Genomic DNA, 18,591 nt, shown 5'->3' with positions numbered 1-18,591 from the left:
CGCCGGGGCGAGGGTGAGGGACAAAACGCCCCCCCCCCCAATAAATTGCCCCCCGATGAAAATTAATGGGATTTAATCCAGCTTTAATCGCCCGCAGGACCCCCACGTCCGCGCCTCGCTGCCCCTTGAGTTCTCGGCGGAGGAGTACGCGCGCGTCGACGCCGAGTGAGTCGGGGAGGGACCCCCCAAAATGGGGGCCTGACCCCCCCCCGAACACCCTGACCCCCCATGGGGACACTGGCCCCCCCAAACACCCTGACCCCCCCATGGGAACCCCGGGCCCCCCAAAGATCCTGACCCCTCCCCAAAGGGATCCTGACCCCCACACGGGGACCCCAATACCCCTAAAGGGATCTTGACCCCCCCCCCAAAGACCCTGACCCCCCCCAAAACCTCCATGCCCCCCCAAAACCTTCTGTGCCCCCCCAAAAAAAACATGTACCCCCCAAACCCCCTTCCCCCTCCCCAAACCCCCACGCCCCCCAAACCCCATGTCCCCCCCAAAAAAAACCATGCTCCCCCCAAACCTCCATGCTCCCCCCAAACCCTGTGCCCCCCCAAATCCCTGTGCCCCCCCCCAAACCCCATGTACCCCCCAAAAAAAATCCGTGCCCCTCCGAAAACCCTGCTGTGCCCCCCAAACCCTGTGCCTCCCCCCCAAAAAAAATATTCCCCCCAAAACCCCCATAACCCCCCCAAAAAAACATGCCCCCCCCCCAAAAAAAAGGTAACCCCCAAAACCCTTGCGCCCCCCCCAAATAAACTCCATGTCCACCCCGAAAAACCAATACCCCCCCCCAAAAAAAACCACGTACTTTCGCAAAACCCTGTGCCCCCCCCAAGCCCCTTTGCCCCCCCCAAATAACCTTGCCCCCCCTCTAATAAAATAATGTCCCCCCCCTCCAGGCTGCTGGGCGCCCTGGGGGGCGCTGGGGCTGCTGGCCGTCGAATTTGGGGGTTTCTTCGCGGGGGTGTCCACGTTCCACCGCGGGCAGGGCCTGCTCTGTATCCTGCGCCCCCGCGGGGGGGGGGGGGGGGCACCAAAAAATGGGGGGGGGGGCAAAGAAATGGGGGGGGAAAAATGGGGGGATGCTGGAGTTTGTGGGGGGATAATGGGGGGAAAATTTTGGGGGGGGGGGATGAAGTGGGCGGGGGACTAAAATATGGTAGGGGGGCAGGAAATATTGGGGGGGCGGGAAATATTGGGGGGGCTGAAATGGGGGAGTGAAATATGGGTGGGGGGCCCTAAAATAAGGGGGGACCCTGAAATATGGGGGGGGGGGCTGAAATATTCGAGGGGGGCTTGAAAAATGGGGGGATGCCAAAATGGGGGGGACCCTAAAACATTGGAGGGGGGAGTTTTGGGAGGGGACCCCTAAATATGGGGATGGCACCCCAAATCCTATGGGCTCCCAAACCAACTTGGGGGGCACCCCAAAATGGGGGGTGGAATGGGGCGGGGGGTCCCCAAAATCCCCGGGGGGGGCACCCCGAGTTGTTCTCCTTGACCCCCCCCCCCCCCCCAGCGCTGGGGGCCCACGCGCCGGCCGCCATCACCCTGGGCCTGGCCCTGCTGGAGGGCTGGGACCTGGGGTGCTTCTGGCTGCTCCTGGTGCTCTGCAGGTGGGTGAAAAGCCCGGGGGGTCCCTAATATTGGGGACCCCCCCCCAAAAAAAATTACCCCCCCCAAATTTACCCCCCCCCCTTTTTCACAATTTTCTCCCTCCTCCCCAGCACCCCCCCGCCGTCACCGAGCTGCTGCTGCTGGCGGCCGCGCTGGGCCGCAGGGGGAAGCTGTGAGCCGGGGGGGCGCGGGGGGAGCAAAAAATTTGGGGGGGGGGGGGCGTAATTTGGGGGGGGGTGCCTATGTTCCACCCCCCCCCCCCGGTCCCCATAAAGGCGCTTGGACCGGGAGGGAGCCTGGAGCCACGCCCACCGCCGCCTGACCACGCCCAGCAGCACCAGGCCACGCCCACCGCCCCGGACAGGACGCCGCTGCGCCCGGCCCTTATGCAAATGAAGCCGCGCGGTGCACACTGGGAGAGCGGCGAGGTGGGGGGATTACCGCCGTTGTGACACCCCCGGACCCCTTCTCCCCACTCTAAGCCCCCTCGCCGCTTGAGGGGGCTCCGGTTTGTCGGTAACGGGAACAAAAAAAAAATAAAAAAAAAAAAATTCGTTTGTCGCCGGACCTGAGTGGAAGTTGCGCAGCGCCTGGACCCTTGCTCGGAGAGAGTTCTGGTATCATCAGTGCGGTACATCCTGACCTGCCCCGCTTCGGCGGGCAGTGCGTGATGAGCGGAGCGTGATGACGTGTGATTACAGTCACGTGGCGCGGGACGTGCAACACCCCGTGAGCCCTCTCTGATAGCACGCGCTGCGGGGCAGGCAGGGCACCGCGGGGGGCTAGGAGGGGCGGTGCCATGGCAACGCCCTAAAGGGGCGGTACTCCTTATGCGAGTGGCCATGATTTGTCCACGTAATACCATTAGTCTATATATAACATATATATATATATACTCTAAGCGACCATCTATAGCGTATGTAACCACAAATAAACATTTATAACCGAAATTAAAGTGCTAACGCTCCTATTTCACAGCAAACCTCGTTCATTAAGCGTCCGTAGCGGCCCCCGCGCAGCTCGCGGTTGCTCTGCGCCGCGCGTGAAGCGAATTCTCCGCTCTCGTTGGCTGGCAGGGCGCTAAACGCGCCTCCTGATTGGCCCCTGCTGCTGTTGCTAGGCAGAACGCGGCTCGCTCCCAAAATGGCGGCCGCGCTCATCATCGCGGCGCTCGGCCCGCCTCCTTCTCGCTCTGATTGGCTGTCGCTTCCTAGAGTGGCTGCGACTCCACCCCTTCTGCTGTCTTTCAAACACCAACGGCGCTCCTGCCCCGCCCAGCAGCGCTGCACTAGCCAATCGTAGAGGCGTTCGGCCAGAGGGGCGGCGCAGCCATCCAATGAGCAGCGAGCGATCTCGGCGGCAGGCGGAGCGAAGGGGGAGGGCGGTGCGCTGCTCGGAGCTGACCAATCGACGGGCGGCGAGCGGCGGGCGGCAGCCAATGGGAGCGCGGGGGGGGAAGATTTGAAGGCGAGTGACGGCGCTGAGGGGCGTAGAACGTGGGCGGTGGCGGGTGAGGGGCGGCGGGGAGTCTGGAGGGGGTTTGGGGGGATTTGGGTTTTCTTTGGGGTCCTAGGGGGGCTGTTTGGGGGTAGTAAGGGGGCTTGGGGGTCTTGGAGGTGTGTTTGGGGGTTCTGGGGGGACTTGGGGGTCTCTGCGGCCTGTTTTGGGGTCCTGGAGGGGATTTGGGGGGTTCAAGGGGGGTCTTTTGGGGTCTCGGAGGAGAGTTTGGGGTCTCAGGAGGGTGTTTTGGGGTTTTAGTTTTTTTGGGGGGGGTCTTTGAGGTGGTTTTGGGGTTCTGGGGGTGCTTTGGGGTATTCTTGGGAATTTTGGGGTCTAAGGGGGTGTTTTGAGGCTATAGGAAGGCTTTGGGGGTCTTGGTGGTGGGTTTGGGGGGGTCTAAGGGGGGTGTTTGGGGTCTTGGAGGGGATTTGGGGGTCCAAGGGGGGTGTTTGGGGGATTCGGGGGGGATGGTCTTTGAGGTGGTTTGGGGGGTCCTGGAGGTGGTTTTGGGGTTCTGGGAGGGGGTCCTGGGGTGTGGTTTGGGGTCTAAGAGGAGCAAAAGAGGGAGAATTTGGGGCCGGGGGGGGGCTTCTGGGGCTGCCTGAGAGGGTTTTTGGGGCACAGAAAGGTTTGGGCGGGGGGAAGTCCTGTCTTCACAGGAAGACTTATGGGGTACCTCTGCCCCCCCCTCCCCCCCCCCCACCCCCCAGGATGGCCTACAAGGAGAATGTGAACCCCGGCTTGTACAACCTGATTAAGGTACCCTCCCCCCCCAATAAAACCCCCCTTTTGGGGTACCCCCCACCCCAAACCCCCTCTAACCCCCCTTTTATTTTTCCCCAGCAGATCGGGGCCCCCGTCCCCCCCGCAGCCCGGCGGGTGCCCCTCAAGGACCCCCCGCCACGGGGACCCCCTCAGACGCCCTCCTGGTGCAGAGAGCCGCTGGCCGGCCCCCTCCGTGCCAGGTATTGGGGTGAAAAGAGGGGAAATCGGGTTAAAAAGGGATGGGGGGGGGCGGGGGGGGGCACAAAGTGACCCCCTCCTCCCTGTCCCCCCCCCCCCCAGCAGCAGGACGGGTCCCCGTGGAGCCCAGCACCTTGGTGACCCCCCAGTACCCGCTGTGAGTAATTGGGGGGGGGGGGGTCTGGGGAGGTCCCAGGGTGGTTGGGGGGTGCTGGGGGGCCCTGGGTGATAGGGAGGCACTTGGGACCCCCAGGTGGCATTTGAGACCCCCCGGGTGATGGGGAGACATTGGGGGGGGCCTGGGTGGCATTTGGGACCCCCTCAGGTGAAAGGGGGACACGGGGGGGTGCCCCTGGGTGGCACTTGGGACCCCCTGGGTGATGGGGGGGGCACTGGGGAGCTCCTGGATTATGGGAACCCCCGAGGGGACATTGGGGGGACCCCCTGGATGGGGGGACCCTATATTTGGGGGGGGTCACAGGGACCCCTTTAGGGACCCCAGGACCGCTGAGGTGACATCTTAGGGACACTGAGTGGGACATTGAGGGGAGGGGGGGGGCATTGTGGGGACCTCTTGGGGGAGGGCGGGGAACCCTATATTTGGGGGGGGGGGTCACGGGGACCCAGTGGTTGGGGTTATGGGGACCCAAGGATTAGGATCAGCCCTTTGGGGCCCGCAGGACACCTGAGGTGACATCTTGGGGTCCTCAAAGAGGACCTGGGGGTCCCGGGGGGGGGGTTTATGGGGTGTGGGGGGGGTCCCACCTTAACGCCCCCCCCGCCCGCAGGCGGACGTTCACCATCGAGGACTTCGAGGTGGGGCGGCCGCTGGGCAAGGGCAAGTTCGGGAACGTGTACCTGGCGCGGGAGCGGGCGTCCCACTTCGTGGTGGCCCTCAAGGTGCTCTTCAAGTCCCAGATGGAGAAGGAGGGCGTGGAGCACCAGCTGCGGCGGGAGATCGAGATCCAGGCCCACCTGCGGTGAGGGGGGGGCCCATATGGCATCTATAGGGGGTGTATAGGGGTCTATAGGGGTGTGGGGGGGGGGTGTATGGGGACATATGGGGGATCTATGGGGACACGAGGGGCGCAGGGAGCACCAGCTGCGGCGGAAGATCGAGATCCAGGCCCACCTGCGGCGGGTGGGGGGGGGGGGGGGCTATAGGGGGTCCTATAGGGGTGTGGGGGGGGTCGTATAGGGGTGTATGGGGGATTTATGGGGACACAGGGCACAGAGAGCACTAAGAGCAGCAGGAGATCGAGCTCCACACCCACCTGCTGTGAAAGGGGGGGCTTATAGGGGACAAATAGGGGGTGTACAGGGACATATGGGGCTGTATGGGGACATATTGGGGGTGTTTGGGGACATATGGGGGGACTTCTGGGGACATGAAGGGCACAGAGAGCCCCAAAAGCAGCAGGAAATGGAGCTCCAGGCCCACCTGCAGTGAGGGGGGGGGTCCTATGGGGACACATAGGGCATGTATAGGGACATACAGGGGACATATGGGGGTTTATGGGGGATTTATGGGGACATAGGGGCACAGAGAGCCCCGAAATCAGCAGGAGATGGAGCCCCAGCCCCTATATATCAGACCAACGGGGCCATATAGGGCCCCTATAGGGTCTGGGGGGGGCTCCCAGTGATATAGGGGTGTCCCCCCCCCAGGCACCCCAACGTGCTGCGCCTCTACAACTACTTCCACGACCGCAAGCGCGTCTACCTCATCCTGGAGTACGCGCCCCGCGGCGAGCTCTACAAGGAGCTGCAGCGCTGCCACCCGCCTCGACGAGTCCCGCAGCGCCACGGTGGGACCCCCCCGGCCCCCCCCGGATCCATAGGAGCCCCTCCCAATCCATAGGACCCCCCTATAATCAATAGGATCCCCTCCAAATCGAAAGGATCCCGCTCTTAGCGCGCACATCCCGCTATTTTCCATTTAGGTTTATGGGGTCGCCATCCCTGAGACCCCTCCCAAACCCATAGGAACCCCCCCCCCCCCGGATCCATAGGACCCCCCCAATTCCTGAGATGGCCACCCGGATTCATAGGACCCCCCTATAATCAATAGGATCCCCCCCAAATCAATAGGATCCCGCTCTTAGCATGCACATCCCACTATTTTCCCTTTAGGTTTATGGGGTCGCCATCCCCGAGACCCCTCCCAAATTCCTGATACCCCCCCCCCAAGTCCACAGGAGACCCCCAAAATCCATAGGATCCCTCCAAAATCAATAGGATCCCCCCCTCTTAGCACGTACACCCTGTTATTTCCCCTTTAGATTTATGGGGTCGCCCTCCCCAGGACTCCCCACAAATCCCTGGGACCCCCCCCAAGTTCTTGAGACTCCCAAAATCCATAGGACCCCTCCAGATCCATAGGAGCTCCCTAAATTAAATAGGGTCACCTCAAAATCAATAGGGTCCCCCTCTTAGCACGCACATCCTGTTATTTCCCCTTTAGGTTTATGGGGTTGCCATCCCTGAGACCCCCCCTAAATCCATAGGAGCCCCCCCAGATCCCTGAGACCCCCCTTGGATCTGTAGGATCCCCCCTTGAAATCCATAGGGTCACCCCAAAATCAATAGGATCCTGCTCTTAGCGCGCACATCCCGCTATTTCCCCTTTAGATTTATGGGGTCATGACCCCCCGAGACCCCCCCCACCCCCCAGATACCTATAGGACCCCCCCCCAAACTCCATAGGACCCCCACTTAACACCCCCCCCCCCCCCCAATTTTTCTCCCTTTAGCTCTATGGGTTTGCCACCCAGGTTGTTTTTTGGGGGTTTGGGAATCCTGAGGAAATTTTAGGGGGGTTTTGGGGGGTTTTTGTGGTTCGGGGGGGTTGGGGTTTGCTGTCCCCCCCAACACCCCCAGCTGATGGAGGACCCCCCCCCATTTTTCCCCCCTTTATCTCTTTTTTTTTTTTCCCCGCCTTTAGCTCTATGGGGTCACCACCTGGTTTTTTAAAGGTTTTGGTTGTCCTGGGGTGGTTTTGGGGCTCTGGGGGGGGGGGTTTGGGATTTTCTGACCCCCCCTTTTGCCCCCCCAGCTGATGGAGGAGCTGGCGGACGCGCTGCTCTACTGCCATGGCAAGAAGGTGATCCACCGCGACATCAAACCTGAAAACCTGCTGCTGGGGCTGAAGGGCGAGCTGAAAATCGCTGATTTCGGCTGGTCCGTGCACGCCCCTCCCTCAGGTAAAGGGGAAAAAAAAATTAACCCCCCCCCTTAAAAAAATTATAGGGTCGGGGGGGGGATTTATAGGGCCGCGGGACGGGGAGCAGCGTCCCCGTGGGGAGCGGCGTCCCTGTTCACCGCCCCCTAAAACCCCCTAATATAACAAGGGGGCTCCCCACCCCGAAATTATTAAGGGGGGGGGTTCCCTCGTGCCCCCCCCTGATTTTTGGGGTGCCCCCCCCAGGAGGAAGACGATGTGCGGGACGCTGGACTACCTGCCCCCCGAGATGGTGGAGGGGCGCACGCACGACGAGAAGGTGGACCTGTGGTGCCTGGGGGTGCTGTGCTACGAGCTGCTGGTCGGCCACCCCCTTCGAGAGCGCCTCCCACGCCGAGACCTACCGCCGCATCACCAAGGTGGGCCCCCCCCCCCCCCCCCCCCCCGCGAGAAAAAACGGGGGAACCCCCCCCCCGGGACCCTCAAATCCCAACCCCCGTGAGGCCTCGAGCCCCCTTTGGGCACCAAAACCCCATAAGATGGGGCTCAAAGTGCCCCAATCCTGGCTGTGGGGGGATTAAGACCCCCATTATGTTTTGGAGGGGCCCAAAACCCCCTTTGCTATGGGGGGGGGTCTGCATTTGGATGTAGACACACACCCCCCCCTCCCCAAAAAAAAAAAAAATTGGGGACCCCCTTTGACTCCTCGAGCCCCCTTTGGGCACCAAAACCCCATAAGATGGGGCTCAAAGCGCCCCAATCCTGGTTGTGGGGAGGCCCAAGACCCCCCAGTACATCTTGGGGGGGGGCTGTACCCCTCTGCTATGGGGGGACCCATATCTGGGTGCAGACCCCCCAAAATAACTTGGGGACCCCCCATGAGACCTTAAGCCCCCTTTGGGCACCAAAACCCCATAAAATGGGGCTCAAAGTGTCCCAGTCCTGGCTGTGGGGGGGATTAAGACCCCCCCCATTATGTTTTGGGGGGCCCCCACCCTCTTTGCTATGGGGGGTCTGCATTTGGGCATAGACCCACCAAAAAATCTGGGGACCCCCCCTTTGACTCCTCGAGCCCCCTTTGGGCACCAAAACCCCGTAAGATTGGGGCAATCCTGGCTATGGGGGGTTCAGACCCCCCCCCGCACTATGTTCTTGGGGGCCCCGCACCCTCTGGGGGGACCCCACATCTGGGTGCACCCCAATATCCAACTCCTGACCCCAAACCTTTCCCTTAACCCCCAACCCCCCCGCACCCCCCAAATCCCCCTTAACCCCTCCCTGTACCCCCAACCCCCACCCCCAAAATGCCCCCCAACCCCCCGTATCTCCTATGGGGCACCCCAATATCCCCCCCCCAGACCCAAAATCCTCCCTTAACCCCCCTCTGCACCCCCAAAATGCCCCCCTATATCCCCCACAATCCCCTATATCTCCACGGGGCACCCCGTATCCCCCCCCCCAGACCCCAAACCGCCCTTCTGCACCCCAAAACCCCTTCAGCACCCCCAATCCCCCTATATTTCCTATGGGGCACCCCATATCCCCCCCAGACCCCAAACCGCCCCCATTCCCCCCATCTCCTACAGGGCACTCCAATATTCAACCCCAAACCCCCTGCACCCCCAAAATGCCCCCCGTACTCCCCCTGCCCCCCAATCCCCTATAACTCCTATGGCACACCCCAGCCCCCCCACATAGCCCCCCAACCCCAAAATGTCCCCCCATATGCCCCCCCACCCAATCTCCTATATCTCCTATGGGGCACCCTATATCTACCCCCAGACCCCGAATGCCCCCCCCCCATAACCCCCTGTCCCCTGATCCCCTATGTCTCCTACGGGGCACCCCATAACCCCTCCCCAACTCCCCCTTAACCCCCTCCGCACCCCAAAAATTCCCCCTAACCCCCCTGTACTCCCAAAATACCCCCCAAATACTTCCTATGGGGTGCCCTATATCCACCCCCAGACCCCCCTTTCCCCCCCCATATCCACCCCATGCCCCCAAAACCCCCTTGGGACCCCCAAGGCCACCCCCAATCCCCTATATCTCTTATGGGCTACCCCAACCCCCCAGCACCCCCAAAACCCCCACGTATCCCCCATCTCCTATAGGGCACCCCAAAATCCCCCATTCCCCCCTATATCTCCTGTGGGTCACCCTATATCCCCCCGACCCCCCCCACACCCAAAAATCCCCTGTACCCCCCATTCCCCCCTATATCTCCTATGGGGCACTCCATATCACCCCCCAGTCCCAAACCTTAACCCACCCCAACCCCCCGCACCCCAAAAATCCCCCTTAACCACTCCAGCACCCCAAAATCCCCCATACCCCCACATTCCCCTCTTATCTCCTATGGGGTACCCCGTATTCCCCCAGAACCCCCTCCTTAACCCCCCTGCACCCCCAAAATGCCCCCATATCCCCCCGCCCCCAATCTCCTATGGGGCACCCCATATCCCCCGACCACACCCCCCCTTAACCTCCCCCACCACCCCAAAAATCCCCTGTACCCCCTATTTCCCCCCTATATCTCCTGTGGGGTACCCCAACCCCCCCTTTAACCCCCCTGCACCCCAAAACCCCCCTGCACCCCAAAATCCCCTATACCCCCCCTTCCCCTCCTTATCCCCTATGGGGCACCCCAAAACCCCCCTTAACCCCTCTCCAACCCCCTCCCTTTTCCCCCCAACCCCCATTTGGGGTCCCCCTGACCTTTGGGGTCCCCCCCCCAGGTTTTGGGGTGCCCCCCTGACCCTGTGCCGCCCCCCAGGTGGACCTGCACTTCCCCCCGTCGTCCCCGAGGGCGCCCGGGACCTCATCTCCCGCCTGCTGCGCCACGACCCCGCCGAGCGCCTGCCCCTGCGCCAGGTCCTGCAGCACCCATGGGTGCGCGCCCACTCCCGCCGGGTGCTGCCCCCTGCCTATGCCCCCTAAAAGCTGGGACCCCCCCCCAAAAAAGCTGGGACCCCCCCAAAAAAAAGCTGCGACCCCCTTTTACCCCTGCACCCCAAATTCGGGGTTCCCAGCCCCTTCAGGGTGCGCCCTGTAGGGCTGGGGGCCGTGGGGTCGTGCAGCACCCATGGGTGCCCACCCACTTCCACCAGGTGCTGCCCTCCCTGCAATCCCACTGGGTGCTGTCCCCCACCCTTACACACCCTCCCCCCCCCCCCCAAAAATTTGGGGTCCCCCACCCCTTTGGAGTGCGCCCTATAGGGCTGGGTGCCGTGGGGTGCTGCAGCACCCATGGGTGCTACCTCGCTGGAGCCTTCGTGTTACAGGGATGGGGGTCCCAGGGTGCTGCCCCCCTGTTTTGGGGTGGGGGGGTCCCGTCCCCTTCCCCTATATTTTTGGGGGGGGGGTGTGTTAGGGTGCTGCCCCCCATTTTTTTTTGGGGGTGGGGGTCCCAGGGTGCTGCCCCTCCACTTTAGGATGGGGGTCCCATTCCCTTCCCCTATATCTTTGGGGGGGGTCCAGGGGCGCTGCCCCCCATTTTTGGGGGGGCCCCTATTTGTACCCCCCCCTTTGTACCCCCCTTAAATAAACTTGTTTCATTTTTACCCTGTCTCCTTGCATTAATTACCCCGCCGTTAATTACCAGCGGGGGGGGGGGGGGGGCGGAATTAACGCCCCCCCCCCCGCCCTTCCCGGGTGGCCCCCCCCCCCCCCCCTTTTTATCCCCCCTCCTCTTGGTGCCCGGATGCTCCCCCCCCCATCCCCCCCCCCCCCCCCGGCTGCCATCTTCCCCCGCCGCATCCGCAGCCGCTTGCCGCCGTCGCCTGCCATGTGAGTGCCCCCCCCCGAAAAAAATACCCCCCCGCCCCCCCCCCCATTCCCATCAGAGCCCCCCGCTCCCCCAAAATGCCCCCCTTTCCAAAAAAATCCCCCCCCTATTTCTGCACCTGCTGGAGCAGATCCAACCCCTCCCCCCATGGATTAAAGGCTGTCGATGCGGGGGGGGGGGCTCTTTGCGAGCTGCCCCCCCCGGGCAATGCCCCCCACTTTCGGGGACCCCCCTGTATTTTTATGCCCCCCCCCCCCCCCCCCCCCCCCCCCCCCCCGCAAAAAATAGAAGCCCGGATTTGCCAGGCCTTTGCAATGCAGGGGGAGGCTGGATGCAAACAGCCAGCGCCCCCCCATTTTTAACACCCCCCCATTTTGAAGCCCCCCCCCCCATTTTTAACCCGCCCCCAACCCGGTGCAGTGTTGGGGGGGCCGGTGTGAGCTGGCCCCTCCCATCCACTCCCCCCCCCTTTTGGAGCCGTTTTTTAGGGGGGGATGTGGGGGAGATTTTTTTTACAGGGGGGGGGCACGGAAGGGGGGGGGGGCAAAACGGTGGGGGGAGGGGCAGGGTTGTGTCCCCAGTCCCTGCTGCAAACTGGGAGCACTGGGAGCTTCCCCCCTCCCCCCCTTTCTCTGTTGCTATTTTTAGACTGGGGGGGCAGGGCAGGGATCGCCCCCCCCCCCCCCCCCCGCAAAAATCAAACGGGGGGGGGGTCCGCTGCCCCCCCCCGGTCCTTCCCCTCCCCCTCCCCCTTCTGGGCTATTTCCAGTGCTAATCCTGGGGGGGGGGGGGGGCGGCGGGGGGGGGGGGGGGGGCACGGTTGACCTCTGACCTTTGCCCCCCCAGGTCGGCCCCTGCCGCCCCCCCCCGTGCCCCCCCCGCCGGAGGAGAAGGGGGGCCCCCTGCGCCCCCCAACCTCACCAGCAACCGGCGGCTGCAGCAGACCCAGGCCCAAGTGGATGAGGTGGGGGGGGGGGCTTTTGGGGGGGCGGGGTCTTATTTTTGGGGGGTTGGGGGCTCGGGGGGCGCAGAGGGAGTGGGGGGGGGCCGGAGCTGGGGGGAGGCTGGTGCATGGGGGAGGGCGGGGCTAAAGAGGGTGGGGCTGGGGGTGTGGATCAGTGGGGGGGGCCCTGCTGCCCCCCCCGCCTCGTGTCCCCCCCCCGGTGTGTCCCCCCCGCCAAATCTCCCCAATTCCCCCCCATTTCCCTCTGCCCCACCTCAATGTCCTCCTGACCCCCCCTCATGTGCTCTTGGCCCCTCCCTCCTTGAGCCCCCCCGGTGCCCCCCCCTATCATCCCATGTGTCCCCCCCATGTCCCCCTGACCCCCCCTCACCTCCCCTGCCCCCCCCGTGTCCCCTTACCCCCCGTGTCCCCTCCATGTCCTCCCATGTCCTCTATGTCCCCCCACCCCTCTGTCCCCTGTGCCCCCCCCGTGCCCCCCCCATGTCCCCTTGCCCCCCTGTGCCCCAACGCCCCCCGTGTCCCCCTGCCCCCCATGTCCCCCACCCCATGTCCCATATTCCCCATCCCCGTCCCCTCCCCGTGTCCCCCCCGTGCCCCCCCATGCCCTGATGCCCCCCGTGTCCCCGTGCCCTGACGCCCCCCTTGCCCCAACCCCCCCACGTCCCTGTGCCCCCCGCGTCTCCTTGCCCCCCCATGTCTCCATATTCCCCATATCCCTGTGCCCCCCCATATCCCTGTACTCCCCCCATGTCCCTGTGCCCCCCCACGCCCCGACACCCCCCCGTGCCCTGACACCCCCATGTCCTTGTCCCCTGACACTCCCCATGCCCCCCTACCCCCCCCATGTCCCTGATGCCCCCCCCATGCCCTGACGCACCCCTGTGCCCTGCCCCCCACCCTGTCCCCTGACGCCCCCCTTGCCCTGATGCCCCCCCGTGTCCCCCTGCCCCTCCGTGTCCCCCCAGTGTCCCCCTACCCCCCCACACCCTGACGTCCCCCCATGTCCCTGTGCCCCCCCCGCGCCCTGATGCCCCCCCATGTCTCATATCGCCCATATCCCCATCCCTCCCCGTGTCCCCCCTGTGTCCCCGTGCCCTGACACCCCCCGTGCCCTAACGCCCCCCGTGTCCCCTGACGCCCCCCGTGTCCCCTAACGCCCCCCCCATGTCCCCTGACACCCCATCGTGTCCCCTGACACCCCCCGTGTCCCCTGACGCCCCCCGTGTCCCCTGACGCCCCCCTTGTCCCCTGACGCCCCCCCATGTCCCCTAACGCCCCCCGTGTCCCCTAACGGCCCCCCCCCATGTCCCCTGACGCCCCCCGTGTCCCCGCGCCCCCCCAGGTGGTGGACATCATGCGGGTGAACGTGGACAAGGTGCTGGAGCGCGACCAGAAGCTGTCGGAGCTGGACGACCGCGCCGACGCGCTGCAGGCCGGCGCCTCCCAGTTCGAGACCAGCGCCGCCAAGCTCAAGCGCAAGTACTGGTGGAAGAACCTCAAGGTGAGCCCCAAAAACGGCCCCCAAACCAGCCCAAAAGGACCCCAAAAACGACCCGAAGTCAGCGAGCCTGAAAAACCCCCGAATCGACCCAAAAGGACCCCCCAAAGGACCCAAACAGCCCCAAAGGGACCCAAAATCGCCCTAAAGGGACCCAAAATCGCCCTAAAGGGACCCAAAATCACCCCAAAGGGACACAGAATCACCCCAAAGGGACCCAAATCAGCCCAAAAGGACCCAAAATCGCCCCAAAGGGACACAAACTTGCCCCAAAGGGACCCACATGACCCCCAAATCAGCCCAAAGGGACCCAAATAGCCCCAAAATCACCCGAAAGAGACCCAAACTGCCCCCCAAAATCACCCCAAAGAGGCCCAAAATCACCCCAAAGGGACCCAAAGAGACACCAAATCACCCCAAAGGGACAAAAAATCAACCCAAAGGGACCCAAATGGCCCCAAAATCACACCAAATGGCCCCGAAGTCATCCCAAAGGGACCCCAACGGCCCCAAAATCACCACAAAGGGACCCAAACTGCCCCAAAGTGTCCCAAATCAGCCACAGAATCACCCCCAAAGGGACCCAAATGGATCCAAAATCAGCCCAAAGAGCCCTGAAATCTCCACAAAGGGACCCAATGTCACCCCAGAGGGACCCAAACATCACTCCAAATGGACCCAACCTGCCCCGCAAGATCAGCCCAAAGGGACCCAAACGGCTCCAAAATCAACCCAAAGGGACCCAAATGGCCCCAAAATCACCCCAAACGGCAACAAAATCACCCCAAAGGGACCCCAATTTACCCCAAACAGCCCCAAAATCACCCCAAAGGGAGCTAAATGTCCCCAAACTCACCCCAAAGGGACCCAAACTGCCCCAAAATAAACCCAAAGGGACTCATCCCACAAAATCACCCTAAAGGGACCCAAACTACCCCTAAAATCAGCCCAAAGGGACCCAAACGTCCCCCAAGTCAGACCAGAGGCACCCAGATCGGCCCCAAAGTGATCTAAATCCCCCAAAATCTGCCCAAATTGACTCAAACTGTCCCCAGGTCAGCCCAGAGCCACCCAAGTCAGCCCCAAATGACGCAAATCAGCTCCAAAGGGACCCAAATCAGCCCCAAATTGTCCCAAATTACCCCCAAATCAGCCCAAAGTGACTGAAATCACCCCCAAATGAGCCCACAGCCACCCAGATCACCATAAAATGACCCAAACTGACCCAAAGTGCCCCCCAAATTCACCCCAAAGGACACAAATCAGCTCCAAAGGGACCCAAATGGCCCCAAAATCACCTCAAAAGGAACCAAACGTCCCCCAAAATCACCCTAAAGGGACCCATACTGCCCCCAAAATCACCCCGAAAGGACCCAAACGGCCCCAAAATCACCCTTGGGGACCCCAAGGTCACCCCCAGGGACCCCAAAAATCCCACACAAACTCCTCAGGGAAGCCACTAACCCCCCCCCAAGGACCCCAAAAAGGTGCCTGAACACCCCAAATCTGAAATGGGGCACCCCAAATCCCTCTGGGGCACCCCAAAATCACCCCAAGAGACCCCAGAATCACCCACTCAGGGGGCTCCTCAGGGAACCCGCTCACCCCCTCAGCACCCCAAAAAGTGCCTGTGCACCCTAAATCCCCTTGGGCCACCCCAAAATCACCCTCGGGGACCCCAAAATCCCCCCAAAACTCCTCAGCGAACCAATCCCCCCAGCACCCCAAATCCCCTTGGGACACCCCAAAACCACCCCTGGGGGACCCCAAAACCCCTGGGGGACCCCAAAATTGGGGGGTCCCCAAATTGGAACCCTCCCGCTGACCCCCCTGTGCCCCCCAGATGATGATCATCCTGGGGGTGATATGCGCCATCGTCCTCATCATCATCATCGGTGAGTCGCATGCAAATGAGGGGGAGGGGCATGCAAATGAGATGTGTATGCAAGGGAGGAGTGGGTTAGATGTGGGGTTATTGTATGCAAATGAGGTGGCTGGATATGTAAATGAAGCATTGTTGGCTGAACAGGTGCTGTGGGTAAAGGGGTCCTAATGCAAATGAGTTTATTGGTATGCAAATGAGGAATGGGACATGCAAAAGAATGCTAATTTGGACATTATATAGCATTAATTTAGTTTTGGTATGCAAATGAGGGGTGGGAGATGCAAATGAAGCAGGTGGGGAAATGAAACTCAGGGTCAGGGGTAAAGGGGTGTTTGCAAATGAGGGTATGTGTATGCAAATGAGGATAGTGTTACGCAAATGTGGGGTGGGACATACAAATGTGCAGTCGAGCTGTGTAAATGGTGCTTCGATATGCAAATGAGGGGGTCGGATATGTAAATGAAGTACCGATGCATAAATGAATCTTGGTGCCATGGGTAAAGGAGAGAGTATGCAAATGAGGCTTTAATTATGTAAATGAGTGGGTAGGGTTTGGTGGTAGATTGGGTAGTAAATGCACATGAGGGAGGGGAGGAGATGAGGGGCGGGTATGTAAATGAGGTATGCAAATGAGCTACAGTGCTCGGAAATGATGGCTATGTATGGGGTTCACGAATGACTGTATGCAAATTATATGCAAATGAGTATGTGCATGCAGGCAGGAGGTTGGCTGCGAAACGTGCATGCAAATGAGGGGGCGTGGCATGCAAGCACGCACCCGATTGGCTGCAGGGTGACTGTGCTTGCTCACTGTCAGCCAATGGGGTTGAAGGGGCGGGGTCGGTGAACTGGGGGGCGTGGCCACCACCGAGTCCCCGCCCACCGGACCCGCGGGAAGGGGGCGGGGCCACGCGAGGGGGCGTGTCCCGCGAGGCCCCGCCCCCTGACCCCGCCCTTCTTCCCGCAGTGTACTTCAGCACCTAACGGGGCCGCGGAGCCCGGCCCCCCCCTCCCCCCCCGCACCCCCCCCGCCCCTTCCCCCCGGGAGGCTCCGCCCCCGAGCCCCGCCCCCAGCACCCATGGGTGCCCCCCGCCCCCCACCGTGCGTGTGGCTGTGCCTGGCTGTAAATACCCCGGTTTGTACAGGAGACCTCGCTCTATTTTGTCTGTTTGTAGATTTATTACTAGGTTTTGTGGGTGTCCCCCCCCCCCCCCCGGAACCCCCCGCAACCCCACAACCCCCCACTGCAACCCCAACCCCCCCCCCCCCCATGACCCCACAACCACCCCTCAGCCCAAAAACCCCGCCAGACCCCCCCCCAAAAAAGTCAGACCACCAGACCCCCCCCCCCCCCCCCAACACACACCCCATAAAACCCCACCAGACCCCAAAAATTCTGCCAGACCCCAAAAAACCCCGCTGGACCCCAAAGAAACCCTGCTGGACTCCCAGAATCCTTCCAGACCCCAAAAATCCCACACACACCCCTAAAAAACTGCAGGACCCCCAAAACCCCACTAGACCCAAAAAATACCCACTGGACCCCCAAAAAAACCACCAGACCCTAAAAACCCTGCCAGACCCCAAAAACCCTGCCAGACCCCCCCAAAAATGCACACATCCCCCCAAAAGATCCAGACACCATAAAACTCCCATCAGACCCCAAAACACCCGGCTGGACCCCCCAAAAAACACCAGACCTCCCAAAAAACACTGTACCCCATAAAACCCAGCCAGACCCCAAAAAAACCTGGACCCCAAAAATCCACCAGACCCCCAAAATCCCTGCCAGACCCCCAAAACTCTGCCAGACCCCCCCCCAAAATATATTCAGGATCCCCAAAACCCCGCCTGACCCCAAAAAACCCCACCAGACCCCCAAAACTCTGCCAGATCCCCCCAAAAATGCTAGACCCCCAAAACCCCACCAGACCCTCCCCCCCAAAACCCACACCACAAAAATCCCTGCTACACCCCAAAACCCCCCCCATCAGACCCCAAAACCCACCCCCGGACCCCAAAAAACCCCGCAGGACCCGCTGGGTTGCACCATGCACCCCAAATTTGCCCCTTTCACCCCAAAATTCCCCCCTTACCCCCCACCCCCTAAACCCTAAAACCTTGCAGCCCCCCCTTGTGCCTCTCCGCACCGAAAAATGCACTTTTCCACCCCAAAATGCCCTTCTGCACCCCAAAATGCCTCTCTTCACACCAAAAATGCCCCCCTTCACCCCAAAAATGCACTTTTCCACCCCAAAATGCCCCCTGCACCCAAAATCCCCCTTTTCCACCCCAAAATCCACCCCAACCCTCCGACCCTACAAATGCCCCCTAAAATCTCCCCCCAATAATTCCCCTCCCCCCAGTAATTTATTTATAATTTATTTATAATTTATTTATAATTTATCTGTAATTTATTTATTTAAACCCCAAAACGCCCCTTTTCACCCCAAACCTTTGCCCCCCCCCAAATTTAGGGTTCCCCCCAAAAAATTTGGGGTCTCACCCCCACAGTTCCCCCCATAGATGAGAATTTGGGGGTGACCCCAGAGTGGATTTGGGGGGGGCGTCCCCAGCCCAGAGCACCCCAAAAATGGGGGGGTGTCGCTCCCCCCCCCAGGAGGGAATTTGGGGTGTCCGTAAATGGGGACCCCCCACCCCAAAGAAAAAGGGGTCCCAAATATTTTTGGGGTCCCCCCCGAGAGCTGAGCACAATGCCCCTCCCCATTTTTTTCGGGGGGGGGGCCTCAAATGAGCCCCGTGTTCTACCCCCCCCAATAATTTGACCCCCCCAATAATTTGACCCCCCAATATTGGGGTCACCCCCAAACATTGGGGTTTCCTCCTCAAATATTAGGGTCCCCCCCAAACCGGCTGGGGGGGGCACCCCTTTTCTCGCCCCCCAAGACATTCCAGGCCCCCCGCTTTTATTTTTGGGGTGTGCCCCCCCCCGAAATTTGGGGAGGGGGCCCCAAAATGCAGGAGGGACCAGGTTTGGGGACCCCACAATTTTTTTTTTGGGGGGGGGGGGAATGAAGATGGGGCCCCCCAATTTATGGGGGGGGGCACCCCAAAGATTTGGAGGAACCAAAGAAATGCGGGGGGCAAAACCCCAAATTTTTTTTGGGGGGGGGGGGTTGTCCCTAAAATTTGGGGAACCCCCAGGACTGAGGGAGGAGCCCTAAGAA

The 18,591-nt window shown here is 61.6% G+C and overlaps 2 protein-coding genes and 1 non-coding gene across 3 annotated transcripts; all 3 read left to right on the top strand.

The window, feature by feature from the left end:
• Positions 1-2,244: 2,244 nt before the first annotated feature.
• On the top strand, positions 2,245-2,369 carry LOC125181751 (U8 small nucleolar RNA). Its single transcript, XR_007160529.1, has one exon. It is a non-coding gene; the product is annotated as a U8 small nucleolar RNA (small nucleolar RNA).
• A 1,759-nt stretch (positions 2,370-4,128) lies between these two features.
• LOC136787827 (aurora kinase B-like) lies at positions 4,129-10,831 on the top strand. The gene is given in 9 exon segments (XM_066985157.1): positions 4,129-4,244; positions 4,876-5,067; positions 5,756-5,861; positions 5,863-5,895; positions 7,143-7,287; positions 7,511-7,637; positions 7,639-7,687; positions 10,045-10,063; positions 10,066-10,831. Coding segments are annotated over 9 exon segments (930 nt in total). The 3' UTR covers positions 10,209-10,831.
• A 172-nt stretch (positions 10,832-11,003) lies between these two features.
• On the top strand, positions 11,004-16,562 carry VAMP2 (vesicle associated membrane protein 2). Its single transcript, XM_066985284.1, has 5 exons — positions 11,004-11,057; positions 11,902-12,019; positions 13,362-13,520; positions 15,361-15,412; positions 16,370-16,562. Coding segments are annotated over exons 1-5 (348 nt in total). The 5' UTR covers positions 11,004-11,055; the 3' UTR covers positions 16,387-16,562.
• Positions 16,563-18,591: the final 2,029 nt, after the last annotated feature.

The sequence above is a fragment of the Anser cygnoides genome, chromosome 31 (genome assembly GCF_040182565.1).
Source record: "Anser cygnoides isolate HZ-2024a breed goose chromosome 31, Taihu_goose_T2T_genome, whole genome shotgun sequence".
Taxonomy (NCBI): Eukaryota; Metazoa; Chordata; class Aves; order Anseriformes; family Anatidae; genus Anser; species Anser cygnoides.
Note: the sequence above shows the minus strand (reverse complement) of the source record. Positions and strands in the feature narration are given on the sequence as shown.

Coding starts and splice junctions, on each gene's coding strand:
- VAMP2 (XM_066985284.1), top strand. Junction 12,020..13,361: donor CCCAGGCCCAAGTGGATGAG/GTGGGGGGGGGG, acceptor GCGCCCCCCCAG/GTGGTGGACATCATGCGGGT. Junction 13,521..15,360: donor ACTGGTGGAAGAACCTCAAG/GTGAGCCCCAAA, acceptor TGTGCCCCCCAG/ATGATGATCATCCTGGGGGT.